Source organism: Spinacia oleracea, chromosome 2 (genome assembly GCF_020520425.1).
Source record: "Spinacia oleracea cultivar Varoflay chromosome 2, BTI_SOV_V1, whole genome shotgun sequence".
In the NCBI taxonomy this organism is placed as follows: Eukaryota; Viridiplantae; Streptophyta; class Magnoliopsida; order Caryophyllales; family Amaranthaceae; genus Spinacia; species Spinacia oleracea.
In genome coordinates this window covers 114,596,152-114,611,213 of record NC_079488.1, presented here as the reverse complement: position 1 = coordinate 114,611,213, position 15,062 = coordinate 114,596,152, and the positions used below count along the sequence as shown (strand labels likewise).

General features: G+C 35.5%; 1 protein-coding gene and 1 long non-coding RNA gene across 2 annotated transcripts; one reads left to right on the top strand and one right to left on the bottom strand.

Moving 5' to 3' along the window:
* The first annotated feature begins 4,894 nt into the window (after positions 1-4,894).
* Positions 4,895-14,366, top strand: LOC130468132 (uncharacterized). The gene is made up of 3 exons (XR_008928567.1): positions 4,895-5,820; positions 6,003-6,166; positions 12,517-14,366. It is a non-coding gene; the product is annotated as an uncharacterized lncRNA (long non-coding RNA).
* On the bottom strand, positions 6,400-9,725 carry LOC110795032 (WAT1-related protein At1g44800). Its single transcript, XM_021999999.2, has 7 exons — positions 9,382-9,725; positions 9,191-9,253; positions 8,965-9,081; positions 7,584-7,827; positions 7,325-7,483; positions 7,088-7,239; positions 6,400-6,773 (listed from the first exon to the last, which is right to left on the bottom strand). Exons 1-7 carry the CDS (start codon positions 9,579-9,581, stop codon positions 6,548-6,550), a joined length of 1,161 nt encoding a protein of 386 aa, XP_021855691.1. The 5' UTR covers positions 9,582-9,725; the 3' UTR covers positions 6,400-6,547.
* Positions 14,367-15,062: the final 696 nt, after the last annotated feature.

The window sequence follows — 15,062 nt, the reverse complement described above, 5'->3', positions numbered from 1 at the left end:
GCTAAAAATAAGATAGGTTACGTTGATGGAAGCATTAGCAAACCAGAATTTGGTACTGTTGAGTGTAAAGCCTGGGAGAGATGCAATGATTTAGTTTGCTCCTTGATTTTAGGAAATTTGAGTGAGATAATTGCCAAGAGTGTGATGTTCTTGAAGTCTTCCCGAGAAGTTTGGTTAGATCTTGAGGAGAGGTTTGGATTTGCATCCATGGCTCAGGTTTACTCTTTAGAACAGAAGTTGGCTGAGTTGACTCAAGGAGAGAAGACTGTTTCTGAATTCTTTACTGATATCAAAACAATCTGGGATGCTATTGAGGAAGCACATACAATGTCTTATTGTACTTGCAACAACTGTACTTACAATGTAACCAAGAAGTTCTTTCAGAGACAACAGGAGAAGATGGTTATGCAATTCATGATGAAGCTGACTGATCAGTTTGCCACAATTAGAGGAAATGTATTAATGGTGCCAGTCTTGCCAAAAGTTTCTGAAACCTATAGACTTTTTTCTCAAGAGGAAAGACATCAAGAAGTTTCTAAAGCTACTTATCCTACAGAACCAGTTGCTTTTGTAGCTTAGAAGAGGAGATTTGGTGGAGATCACTAGAACAACAGGAACTACAAATCACAAGACACGGGTTCTACTTATCAGAAACATGGAAGTTCTAACAGATCTGGTTCTCCTTATTTTTGCACACACTACCAGATTCCAGGTCACAGTATTGAGAGATGTTTCAAAGTCCATGGTTATCCACCAGGATTTAAACATTTTAAAGGCAACAATGTCAATAAGATTGTTGCTATGTCTTCTGGTGTTGATACTGAAGCAGAAGCATTTAGTTACCAGAAAACTGATTCACCTACAATATCAATGGAGCAGTACAACCAGCTAATGAACATGTTAAGCAAACAACAGAAGAGTTCTGAAACTAATCAGTCAAATCTAGCTATGATGGCAGGTAACATTTGCTTATTGTCTTCTTCCAATTCTAAATGGCTATTAGACAATGGAGCTTCTAATCACTTCTGCTATGACCTAACACAATTTTCTGAGTATAAACCGGTTGAAAATCAAGCCACCTATATTACTATACCAGATGGAAGTAAGATACCTGTGAAACACATTGGCTCAGTGATTTTAAATGAAGATATTACTTCGCAAAATGTGTTGCATGTTCCTGATTTCAAGTATAACTTGATTTCTGTACACAAACTGTGCAAGGATTTGAACTGTGAACTACACTTTACTTACACCAAGTGCTTTGTTTGCTGTCAGAAAGGGAAGTTGATTCCTCTTGGTGAAGTCAGTTCTGGTCTATACAATGTTGGGGAACTAAAGTTACCAGCAACAACAACTATTGTGCAGTCTCATATGTAACACAGCTTGCCACTCTGCTATAAATGATGCCAAGCTCTGCCACCTGAGATTAGGCCATTTACCTTTTAGCCAACTCAAGCTAGTAAATCCTAGTTGTAAAGTCAATTCTTGTATATAGGATACTATATGTCAAGTTTGTCTTGTAGCCAAACAAACTAGACTAAGCTTTCCTCATAGCAGCATTAAGAGTTCAACTCCATTTCACTTGATACACATTGGTATTTGGGGACCTCATTCTGTGAAAACTACTACTGGTTGTAATCAATTCTTGACTATTGTAGAAGATTACAGTAGATTCACTTGGATTCATATGTTCAGAAATAAAAAAGACTCTATTTTTGTATTCATGACTGATTTCTTGAATATGGTCAAAACACAATATGGTGTTACTTTCAAATGCATTAGATCAGATAATGCAAAGGAATTGTGTGAAGGGGATTTCAGGAGATTGTGTTTAACACTTGGTATCCTAAGTCAGACTAGCTGCAATCATACACCCCAACAGAATGGATTTGTTGAGAGAAAACATAAACACTTGTTAGAAACTGTAAGAGCCTTATACATTCAATCTAGGGTTCCTGATAGATTTTGGGGTGAATGTGTCATGTGTGCAGCCTACCTAATCAACATAAAGCCCCTAAAGTCCATTGAGTTACAATCACCTTATCTCATATTACATGGAAAGTCACCTAATCTGTCCCATGTTAGAACAATTGGATGCCTTTGCTATGTATCCACATCAAAGGTAGGAAGAACTAAGATGGACAACAGGGCCACTCCTTGTGTTTTCATGGGGTACTCTACTTCTCAGAAAGGGTACAAAGTATTAGAAATTGATACTAACAGGTTCTTTGTTTCAAGGGATATGCAGTTTCATGAACAACATTTTCCATTTCACCTATTTCAAAAGAAACAAACATCTTCTTCCAACTATACAAATGCCATCTTTCTACCAGCCTTTGTTTCACCTCTATCTTTTGATACACCTGATTTTTCTTCTCCAGAAACCACTTATCCCCCTCGTACATCACCACCTTCATCTTCTCAAACTCTTCCATTTTTCGTTACTGAGTTTATATCTCCACTTTCACACTCTACTCCTACAAACAACTCCACATCATCTACATCTATCTCTACTCCTACTTCTTCTCCCACTCCTACTTCACAATCTATCCCAACTGATACTACACAAGAGCCAAGTGCACCTAGACAATCATCCAGAGTCCATAAAATACCCACATATCTTTCAGATTATGTGTGTCACTCAGTCACATCTCATAAATCCATCCCTCAGCATTGGTGTAATTTGGTTTCTTATGTTGCTTTTCCTTAAGAATTTCAAGCTTTTCTGTCACAATCATGTGACATTTCAGAACCTCTAAATTATACAGAAGCATCCAAGCATAAGTTATGGATTGAAGCAATGCAAAAGGAATTACAGGCACTGGATCATAATTTAACTTGGGAATTGGTAGAGCTTCCAAAAGGGAAGAAAGCTATTGGTTGTAAGTGGGTTTTCAAGGTCAAACTCAAGTCCAGTGGAGCTCTGGAAAGGTGTAAGGCTAGATTAGTAGCTAAGGGCTTCAACCAGAAGTATGGTATTGACTATGAGGAGACATTCAGTCCTATGGTCAAAATAAGCACCATCAGATGTTTAATTGCAGTAGCAGCTAGCAAACATTGGCCTTTGTTTCAATTGGATGTAAACAATGCTTTTCTCCATTGCGACCAACAGGAGGAAGTATATATGACAGTTCCTGAAGGTGTTCCTAACCCCACCAAGAAAGTCTGCAGGTTGCTCAAATCTATCTATGGGTTAAAACAAGCATCTAGACAGTGGCATGAGAAGCTCATGTATGCACTAGAACATCAGGGTTTCATTCAGTCCAAACATGATTACAGTGTGTTCATTCATAGACAAGATGATGATATCAACATTGCAGCAGTGTATGTTGATGATGTGATCCTAACTGGCACTGACATTCAAAAACTTGATGCTTTAAAGGCCTACCTACACAAAGAATTTAGCATCAAGGATTTGGGTCACTTACATTATTTTCTTGGCATTGAGGTTGGATACACTGCAACTGGGGTGATTCTCAGCCAGAAGAAATTTACAAAGGAGCTCCTACATGAGTGTGATTTTGATCTTTTAAAGAAGGCTATCACTCCTTTACCTCTCAATATCAAACTGACTAAAACTGATGGAGATTTGTACCCTAACACAGAAAAGTACAGGTCTTTGGTGGGAAAACTGAACTTTCTGACTCATACCAGACCTGACTTATCTTATGCAGTTCAGTCACTTAGTCAGTTCTTACAAGCTCCAAGGCAGCCACATGTTACAGTTTTGCATCACACTTTGAGATATCTATCCCATACAGAAGGTCAAGGCATATTGTTAAAAGCTTTAGATACTATCTCTTTACAAGCTTTTTCAGATCCTGATTGGGCATCATGTCCTGAATGTAGAAGATCAATCACAGGGTATGTTCTATTGTTGGGTGGTTCTCCTATTTCATGGAAGTCAAAGAAGCAAAGTGCAGTCTCTAAATCCTCTGCAGAGGCTGAGTATAGAGTCATGGTCATGGCAACAGCTGCCTCAAAAGTTACTTGCAATGGTTAATCTTCTTGCTGACATGGGAATCACTAACCTCAAGCCTATCACCCTACATTGTGACAATCAATCAGATATGCACATTGCAAAGAATCCTGTGTTTCATGAAAGAACTAAACACATCGAGATTGATTGCCACTTGCTAGAGTTAAAGTTCTTTAGGGGTTGTTGCATCTATCTTATTTGCCTACACAAGAACAGTTAGCATATGTGTTCACCAAGTCACTACCCTCTAATCAGTTTCAACATTTATTGTCCAAGATGGGTGTGAATGCCTCTCATCCCCTCCCATCTTGAGGGGGGATGTTAGATTACTCATTAGCTTGTAGTATCAGCAGCATGCGCTATTACAAATAGCTGATGTGTCAGCATGCCTACATGGCAGTAGTTATAACTAACTCCCTTAATGAAAGGAGCTTGCTCTAACAACTTTATGAAGGTTCTAGATTATTTGTTACTATATATATTGTAAATTGCTGTAATCATCAATAAAACAATATATTTTCTTTCCCTAAATTCTGGATTCTATCACGAGCATGCATAAGTTGAAAGAGTCAGACTTGGACGTACAAGGCCCTTTTATTTATTTTTTATTTTTTTTTTTGATCAGGCGGACTACCTGAAACCATCATTTCGAATGGGTAATTACAATGACTCCGAGCTAGTAAAATACTTCTTATAGAACAAAACAAACAATGAAACTACGCTCCAACCTCATACTACCCCAGCCCCAGTTCCAAGTAAACTCGGTGAATAGACTTTAAAGATAGACGAATAGCCGAACGGTATATGATGACGCTCCATTCTCCGGAAGAAAACAAACCCGATGCCCGACACTACACCTACACTAAAACTATACTAAATCTAACCTAACAAATTGTACAGCAAACCAAGGAAAACAAAAAAGCCTAAAAGATCTAATATTAACTGAACAAAAAAGTGAACCTTACGGGAAAAAAAAAATCTAATATATACACTAATTAAATTATCAAAAACGGACTAAACAAAATTAAAATTTAATAAACCATATACAAACTAATCAATTTGTAATTACTAAAGAAGGCTGAGGAAAAAACTTGAAGAAGAGCTGAGGAGCTTCATCTCTAAGTATCTAGTTTAGATCTGGAGAGCTCTTGTTCGACCAAGATATAGGATGAAAGAGCAGTGTTCTAGTTTTCCATTAAGAAAATTAGTGGCTTGACGAAATTCCGGTGGTTTTCTGAATTGACTCGGAGATGATACTAGTCGGAGACGAGGAAGATGGCGAAGATCTCAAGGGTAGCCGGCTGAGGCATATGAGATTGACCACCGACCAAAAGGACGAAGAGGACGGCTGGGCTCTAGCCTCCGTCTTCGGATTTAGTGGTGTCGAGGAAATTTATGTTGCCCGACGATACGAACAAAACCAACGAGTAACTGAATTTCAGATCGAAATCTAACAAGTCACTTGGATATATTTTCGGATGCTTTGGGCTCAAAAATGTGCTTCCTCATTCGATAAATCAAATCAACTAGAAAGAGGAAGCAAGCTGGAAAGAATGTCTAAGAAGGTGGCTGAATTTTAGAGGGCTTTGGTTTAGATCGAGTAGAATTTTTTCTTATTTGGGGCTAGGGTTTCTAGAGAGAAGGGAGAGCCCCTCTCTCTAGAAACGGACGGAGTACTCCTCCTAAGAACCGTAGTTGGTAGAAGTTTAGACGTACAAGGCCCTTGATTTATCGTCCTTCAATTATTTCATGGACAACCCCTTTACCGGTCAACTTCAGACTCCAAGATATGGATATGTTTCTTCACAATGAAGCCTCTTTAAACTTTACTTCATTTATAGGTATGGGGTATACTCTTTTGGACTTTTGTCTATGTTAGTTTCTACATTACGCAATTAATGTCTTGCAGCTGGTGCTCTCAGAGAATTGTCATCCATTTATCATTTTTCTTAGGAAAAATTGTTAAAAATCAGCTTTTAAAAATTCAACTTGAGCTAACATCTACGGCGCACCCTCTTGCTAGTTACCTACCACTGCCACCAGCACGAATGCCCATGTATAGGAAGAGATACCTCCGACCAGTCGATGGATGGTACCAGTTGTGATGATGGGTTGTCAACATATATCGGTGTTGATTGTGGCTGACCAAGTAGAGTGGTTTGATAGTGGCTGGATTTCGTCCATAAGGTACGTTGTACGTACGTAACGTAGTACTCCGTATATAGGTAATTGATAATATATACGGAGTACTCCGTACTTGACTTGATTTAATTTAATTGGTAAAATACTAAATGAATACAGATGTACAAGTGGCCTGGCTATAAATAAAATACGAAGATCGATCGGAATTAAAGTAATCAAGATTGAAATTTGACATTAGCAGAAAGAAAAGTGAAAATGAAGCAACAAGCTAAGCTGGATTAGGCAATTGAAAGGAATAATATAATTAAAATAGTTCAAGTTACAGTTACAGTTCCAGCAAATCTTTGATTAGCTAATGATTTGGATCGTCGATCTCCTTTTAGATCGATCATCTCAAAATTTAAAATAGTATTATGAAATGATGGGTTAAGCAACCTCTGAGATCTTGTTAGACGTCATTGAGATTCCAGTTTGATTGGAATGATCTGAAGGAGGAGGAGGAGGAGGAGGAGTAGTAATGTCAATAGATTTGGTAGTGCTATCGTTGACAATGGGAAGCGCCTTGCCTTTTTGTTGAGAGTTTGAAACATCCTTGCTTTTACCCCATACCACTGTGTAGAGGCCAATGACTATGACCAATGCTCCTATGATACTGCATGCATGATGCATCATTTCAATAGGAATACGAATAGGTTCCGTTAGAGATCGATCGATCGATCGATCGAGAGTTAATTCAATGAAATTAATTGGGTGCAAATACACGAGATTTCCCACTTACTGAAAATTGAAAAATTAGAAATAGAAAGAAAAGGGAAGTCTGCGTCACCAAGCACATTTTGTAACAAATGAAAATGGTGGGGACTGGCCTTTAATGCATAATGCGTGGCTTTACCTTTATTTTTATTTTATTATTTTTTTAATATTGATAAGTATATATATTGATTGATTAATCATTAATGTACGTACCTGCCCAAGTGTAGTATCTCATGCAAGATTATGGATCCTAAAGCAGCGGTGATGATCATGCAAAGAGGGCTGAACACTGTCACAAACACAGGCCCTCTTTCCTTGTTCACTACTCCTTGCACATAATATGCTATCCCCGAGCAGACCACTCCCTACATTCAAATCATAATCATGAAATTTTAATATTAAATCAATTAATTCGTTAATTGCTAACTTATAAATTAACCCCGTACGTACCGTGTAAACAGAGGCAACAAGTCTGGAGTCCCACCCAAGCTCCCACGCTTTCATGTCCCTTACCATCACAAGCGATACGACACCTCCTTCCAATGATCCCATGAAGCATATCCATGCTGTGAGTGATAGTTGTGCTGGGTACTCATTCAGAGTAAATGACTGCAAATAATAATTTATAATAATAATAATATATATATTAGCTTAGTACGTAGTAATATATAAACATATATATATATATATATGGGTTTTGTTATATTACTTGGAGTATGAAGAAAGCAGCCCATCCCAAGCAACTGCAAAGGACGCAAATGGTACCAATAATCCAATGCTGAGTAGAAGGAGTAGCAGCAGCGCTACTGTGAAGGTTGTCAATTCCATGGCTTCCGAAAAGATTGATAATAGGACCTCTATAAAGGGTCATTACCATTGCTCCTGATACTGTCACTATGGTTCCTATGATCTTTGCTTGGCTTGGTATCTTTCTTATATCAACTTTCTCCAGCCTAAACCCATCATATAAATTTTTAAATTTTGTTATTCATAAATTCATCAATCCCTCTATTCTTCTTTGCTTAAATGATTCACCTTATAATCAACTCATGATTCTAATTTAAAACACACAAGCCTCATTAATTAATTGTCGTTTCTTGGTTTCACAAAAGACTAAAGTCATATAATCTTATTGCTCATTTCTAGTGCTAAGAGTCTTTTCGTTGATACCACATCACACCCACTAAACATATTATTTATCAACTTGTATAAAGTACATGGAAATAACGGAGATATGCTCCCAAAATGTTTTTATTTATTTTGAAAAAACAAAACATAAACCAAAGTTGGGATGGAGATATGCGCCAAATTATATACGGAGTAGATAATAATGCAATATATTCAGATATGCGCCTAAAGCTAACGAATAACTAATAATCTTGATCGAACAAACTCATTTAATCATCTAATATGCTATTTTCGTCCTACTCAGTACTCCGTATTACATAATATTATATGCTCATTTGACCGATATATTCGATATTATATGATATAATTTAACTAAAATATTAATTAAATATATTTCCCATCAATGATATACCAATTTGACTAAAATATTACCAAAATCGTTTTTAGCAAATTATTATTAGCTTCATCTAATATGTTTTCCGTACATAAGTACACTACAAGAAATTGTACTATTAACGACGGGAAATCCCGTCGCGAAAGACCAATAATCATTCATTAACGACGGGATTTCCTGTCGCGAACCCGTCATAAAAGGGGGCCGTCGTTAATAGAAATCCCGTCGTAAATCCGTCCTAAACCCGTCGTAAAAGACAATTACGACGGTTATTCCCGTCATTGTTTGGTTGTTAGCACCGTCGCAAAAGGTTTTTGCGACGGGGTTTTTGACCCGTCGTAATTAGGTTGTCGTTAAAGATACAAATTCTTGGAGTGGTAATTTATAAAAATGATAGAAAAAAAACTACAGTACTCCGTAATAAATATAGTAGATACTAGTATATATTTTAGGAAAATATTTTTGGCGGGAAAATTTTGCAACAAGAATCAACATAGTGTCTGTTTTAGTACGTAATAGTTATAGAAGTACGTCTTTCTATCTAATATTGGTTGTCATGGACGAGTACCTGAAAATTGTTGCCATGATGAAGGTAATTGCCGGGAGGATGTTGACACTAGCTGATGTAAGTGTGGCCGATGTGTCCATCAATCCCACGTAGTACAGGTTTTGATCTAGCACAGGCCTGAAGATTTCAAACAGCGTATATACATTGAGATTACGTAATTGATCTGTACAACTTGAAAGTTTATGTTTAATCGGTTTGGAAAAGCATGAAATTGTGAGAGGCTTACTCAAGAAAAGCGAGCACCATTATCTTGAGAAAGATTGAGAGGGTCATCTTGGGCCTAGTTTTCCTGTACAAAAATACAATTAGATTAATTATATATATGGTAACATAAAAGTTATAAATATAAATAAAATATAAAATATAAAATATAAACTATGAAGGCCAGGAAGCCCTAGCTTCTATCTAGCTAGCCACCTTTCAAAAATAAGTGCAAATGGAGCAACAGCAAGGGTGGCAAAAACATGACGGTAGACGGAAAGGATGTAATGGTTCATTCCGTGTTTTAGGCATACTGCGGTTACTATATACATTCCAGAATACCCAAACTGAAGTGAAATTATAGCCAAGTAGGCCTTGATCTTTGCTATTCGTTCGGAGATTGACTTGAATCCCATTTTGTAATAGTAATATGTTTAATGATACAAATCCCTCACTTAATATGTATATATAATAATATAAAAATATTATATATATAATATATGGATGATTAGCTAGTTAAGCAAGATCTCTCTCTCTAGTACTTTGTAGTAATTAAGCTCTAAGAGATGAACACAAGACAAGCAGAGAATGGGGAACATCAAATGAAGAATGGCTCTTCTTATACACGAGAAAAGTATACTGATTGGGTGGGAAGTGAATCCCCAAGACACGTATGCATGTCCCTCGATGCATTATATTAATTATTTATGCATGCACCTACTACATCGATCTCATTTCAGATTTTAGATTCCCTTATCCGTATTCATTTTCCTATTTCAGAATCCTATTTTGCCTATGTTTACTACTCCAAATTAACACATTTCATATACTTAGCTTTTTTGATAAGGGGATGCAAATTTATCTAACCTTAATTTTAAACTCATTTTTAGTATTATATACTTCTACATGTTTATGTTTGCAATATTTGCGTGATATGTTATACGGAGTATTCCCGTATGAAAATATTGTAATATATTTATATAACATTACAAAAAAATTGTACCACTAAGTCACAAACGACGGAAAATCATGTCGCTAAAGGCCACAAAATGAGATTTCTTGTCGCGAACTTGTTATAAAATGGGCCTTTATTGATGGAAAATCCCGTCGTAAAAGACATTTGCGACGGTTGTTCTCGTCTTTCACTACACAAAAATTGTATTTTTAATGACAACCTAATAACGACGGGTCAAAAATTTCGTCGCAAAAGGCTTTTGTGACGGGGCAAACAACCAAACAAAGACGGGAACAACTGTCGCAAATGTCTTTTATGACGGGTTAACGACGGGATTTTCCGTTAACGGTGACCCCCTTTTATGACGGGTTCGCGACAAGAAATTCCGTCATTAATCAACGATTAATGGCCTTTAACGACGGGATTTCCCGTCGTTAATGGTACAATTTTTTGTAGTGTTATTGGGTTGTCATTAATAAATACAAATATATTCTCGTACTAAGCATATGACATTAGCTATCAAAACAAAGTGTATATTAAATCCTTAAAATAATACGGAGCATATGTTACTATATGTTCATAAATATTATATCGGGACAATCTATGTATTTCACATCCTTACAAAAGGGACCAAAACGTCAACTGTTAAGATCTGACCCATGAAATATCACGTGTGAGAGTCCCACATTGATAAAAGAGAAGAGAGTTAAACACTTAATAAGGCCAAGGGGCAACTCCCCTTATTGTCATATGGTTTTAAGGTGGAACCTCCTTTGACTTGTTAAGTGGACTCTAGAGTAATAGGAAATCCTGTCATTAATCAACGATTATTGGCCTTTAGTGACGGGATTCCCCGTCGTTAATAGTACAATTTCTTGTACAATTTATCTGAATTTATTCTTATTACTTTATTTTTGAAAATGTCTGATTAGAATATATACACCCTTATTTGTCTGAATAATAAGTTGTAAAGTCTTATTATTAGTTAACGATTATTAGTATTATTATTTAGTATTCTATTATTATCAAATGGAGTATCCTCAGCTGTACGTAAAGTAATAATAGAAGTATCTTTTTAATTAAAAAGTGTAGTACTAATAAATAATGGAGCTGAATTAAGGTGGAAGATTCAAAGATAGAAAAGGTGAGTCTATTCCATAGCTAAGTGAAATTAGTGAAGAATACTACTACGGAGTACTACGTACGCAATAAAGTATGAGAAGAGAGAAGGAATTAGGTTTGATAGATAGCTGTTATTAGAATTAAGTTGTACTACATTCGTTTCAAAAAGATCTTTACAGTTACTATTTGCACGGATTTCAATGTAATATTTAACTACTCATATATCCAATTTCGTATGTGAAAAAATTATAAAAATTTGATATTCTGAAAATACATCCCGAGACCAATCTAACAAGATTTTAGATGTAACGTTTTGATGTATATAATGGTGAGAACTTACTGTCAAAGTTTTTATATTTTGGACACATTTTCCAAAGCGTAAAGAACTTTCTGAAACGGAGGTAGTAGTACGTTAGATGGGTTTTGGGGAAATTATTGACCACCTAATAATGGAATTTTGAATTCGCATTTTAATTTGGTGTTTGGAGAATGGAAGATGATGCAATGCAAGAAATGAAGAGTGCTTTAATTTGCTTGGCTCGTTTGTGTTTTACTTTACGACATCCTTAATGGTATGCGTGGACACCATTATTATTTATTAGTTGTATCGGGTCATGGGCCCGTTTACTCCCTTCCTTTATCACTATTTCCAGGTTTCCAAAACCCGACCTTCGAAAAACAAAAAACTTTTGTGATTGTCAAAAGTAAAATAAATTACTCCATAATCCGACCTTAGTATTATGTTGTTTTCGATCATACCATCTCATGCATGAACAGATGAATCCATAAACAAGAATTGATGATGGGTGGGTGAATTCGATCTTATTACATATTGTAATTTTTAAATCTCCAACTATAATCAACGAATGCATTATTATTTATTATGATCGATCTGAGTGGTTGCATATATATCGATCACTTTCATATACATTATAATATTATATATATAAATATAGAGAGAGAAAGAGTGTGTATTGTTCATATATAATTATATATGATATAATCTAGCTTTGAGAAGTTAGTGGTGGTGAGTGACAATAATGGAATATCATTATTGTTAATACTAGTGTCTAGTTGGTGAGTTGGTGGTTGCTCAGGTTGCAATGACGTCGGCACTTTTGATATCGATCATATCCAAGTGCTACATGGACATATATGCGGAGAATCGATCAATAAGCTGCTAGCTAGATATTCATATTCTGTTTGTATAATTAGGTTTGAAATGAATAAGTGATTAAATTTATTAATAATATTAATATTGTATTGTGTTGCAGATATACTATGTGATCGAGGGGAACATATTTGAAAGGCCGGGAAATACTTAGTGCTTTCGTGCTTGGATTCCAATGTGAATCAATTTGGTGGAATCCCACCTTATACACTGTTAAACTGGACCAAACTGTTTCAAGATAGCCACAAATATAATCGACTTCATAGTCCATACTCTCAATTGAGATTGGCATGAGTGGTTAAGGTCTCTTGCTCCTTAACCAAGGTCTTGGGTTCGAGTCTTGAGAATAGAAAAAATCTCAACTATGAGAGATGATGTCCATCGAGGTACCCATGCAAATTAGTCCACTCACCGAAGGCGGTGGAAACTCCTCGCAGTAGAACCAAAAAAGAAAAAAAAAAAAATCAACTCCATACTAATCTATATATCCACACCCATTCTATTCTAGCGCGCTACATATGTCTCTTATTTGGATGTCATTCTATTCTAAGCGATATATTTTTAGAAACTTTCATCTTTTGATTTCGTTCATTTGATTAAATAAAATTCTAAAAAAGAATGTTTTAAAAAATAATAACGAAATTCATTAATTTGAAGAAGAAAAAAATATAAAAACACAAATTCAAACCCCCATTAATTTCAGAAATATACAAGTAAATTAAATTTCAAAAATATGCAGAAAAAAGAATTTTAGAATTACTCTGTAGTAAATAATTTTTTTAAAAAAATCAGATAAATAGCCATTTTAGATATAAATTTCAGTAAAAAAAGATAATATGTAGCTGTTGCACACGAATTGAGGTCGCGACCATGGCATGCCGCACGAGATCTACGGCACCGGCCAAGGTAGTGCCATAGATCTAATATGTGGCACCGACCAAGGTGGTGCCACAGATCTTGTGCGGCCTGCCATGGTGGCGGCCGCAATGAGTGCGACATTGTGACCACACAAAAAAAAAAAATCATCACCTCAAGGTTGTTGGAATGTCGCCGGATTTTAGGGGTAGGCTGCTGGAGATGGAAGGGTGAAAGTTGGGGGAGAAAAATTAAAGGGAGTTGGGTAGATTTTATAAGGGTATAATCGTCTTTTATCATAAAATATGCGGATGATTTTAGCGTACGCGAACGTCGAATAATTATACATTTTATTAAATCTTAGTCATTTGTTACCGTCTATTAAACAGGTGCAAACTTAACTAGTGCAATAAATAACTCATATGGATCGGAGTATGAAAATATAATTCTTTTAGAAACCCAAATGGTCCTATATATATTTAGATTATTTTCTGCTATTTTCTCTGTTTCTTAATAGATGCATCATTTTGATTTTTCATAATACTTGTTTACTAACTTTGACCGGCCTCAATTATTGATAATGTAAAGGCAAATTTTGTACTTTTAATTTTTGAGTTAATCTCAATATATATTTTCAAAATATTTAATTTTTTATAACTTTTATTAATAAGTAATTAAAGATATTGATGGTGCTAAGAAAGACTCTTTTTCTTCGAGCTTGGGTTTGTCATCCAAGATGATAAAGGTGCTCTACTTATAGCGGGAGCAAATTAAGGCTCTTCACCAGGAGGTCACCATTCTTTTTCCTGAAGCTTCGGCTCTTAAGGAAGGGATATCAAGAGTGTTATCACGTTGGGGTGTAAAAACATCATCATATAGGGAGATAACTTAGTGGTGATCAACTCGATGAATCAAGTGTTGCAGATCTCGTGGGAAATCATTGGATTAATCGAAGATGCGAGGAGGGACCTATCTAATTTTGATTTTGTTTTGATCAATCACTGTTTTTGGAAGCTAATCAAGCGGCAGATTTTTTGGAAGGAATCTCTTGTATTTCTTTGTCGATTTGATTTTCATCTTTTAGCCCCTCCCTTTCTTTTATCATCCGAAAGGATGAGTTAGGTTGGCCGCCATGACCGGTATAATCTGGTTTTCTTTCCTTATTAAAAACATATAAAAATATATATTAATAATCGAAGTTATTGTATAAATAAAAGTCAAAATAATATAACTATTGTGAAATAGAGAAAATATGTATTACCGGTTATCGAATAAAATACTTTAAACTAAGCATCCACTTAGGTGCTTACTAGCCTATGCTTGATTCTGGCCGGGATTGCAAAAGCGGTGAATTAAATAGATGGACAATTACTCCGTATAAGTTTTATAAGAGGGCAATTTGAGGCCGTCTGCTTTGACGTTACATTGTGCTTATCTACTTCATTTCCCTTTCATTCCTCTTCTTTTCACTTTTGTCCTTCTTGTTTAAAATCTCATATCCTCTTGCTCCGTAAAATCCACTAGAAACTCTCTTTTTTAGGGTATATATTAACTTAATACAAACTGGATATGTATTTTAGTCAATTTGCAACGAGTACTTAGGCCTCGTTTAATTCAACCAAATTTTCCTAATCAATATTACTAGTAAAATAAATTTCATTCAAATTTATAATAAATTTCTTAATTCAACCAAATTTTCCTAATCAATATTACTAGTAAAATAAATTTCATTCAAATTTATAATAAATTTCATTGAAATTTATAATATTATTATTGTAATTAATTACACATAAT

Excerpts from the sequence above, each read along its gene's own strand:
- LOC110795032 (XM_021999999.2), bottom strand. The coding sequence starts at position 9,581 with ATGGGATTCAAGTCAATCTCCGAACGAATAGCAAAGATCAAGGCCTAC. Across the intron at positions 9,254-9,381 it reads TTTGCACTTATTTTTGAAAG|GAAAACTAGGCCCAAGATGA; the intron begins GTGGCTAGCTAG and ends ATTTTTGTACAG. Across the intron at positions 7,828-8,964 it reads ATCATGGCAACAATTTTCAG|GCTGGAGAAAGTTGATATAA; the intron begins GTACTCGTCCAT and ends TGATGGGTTTAG.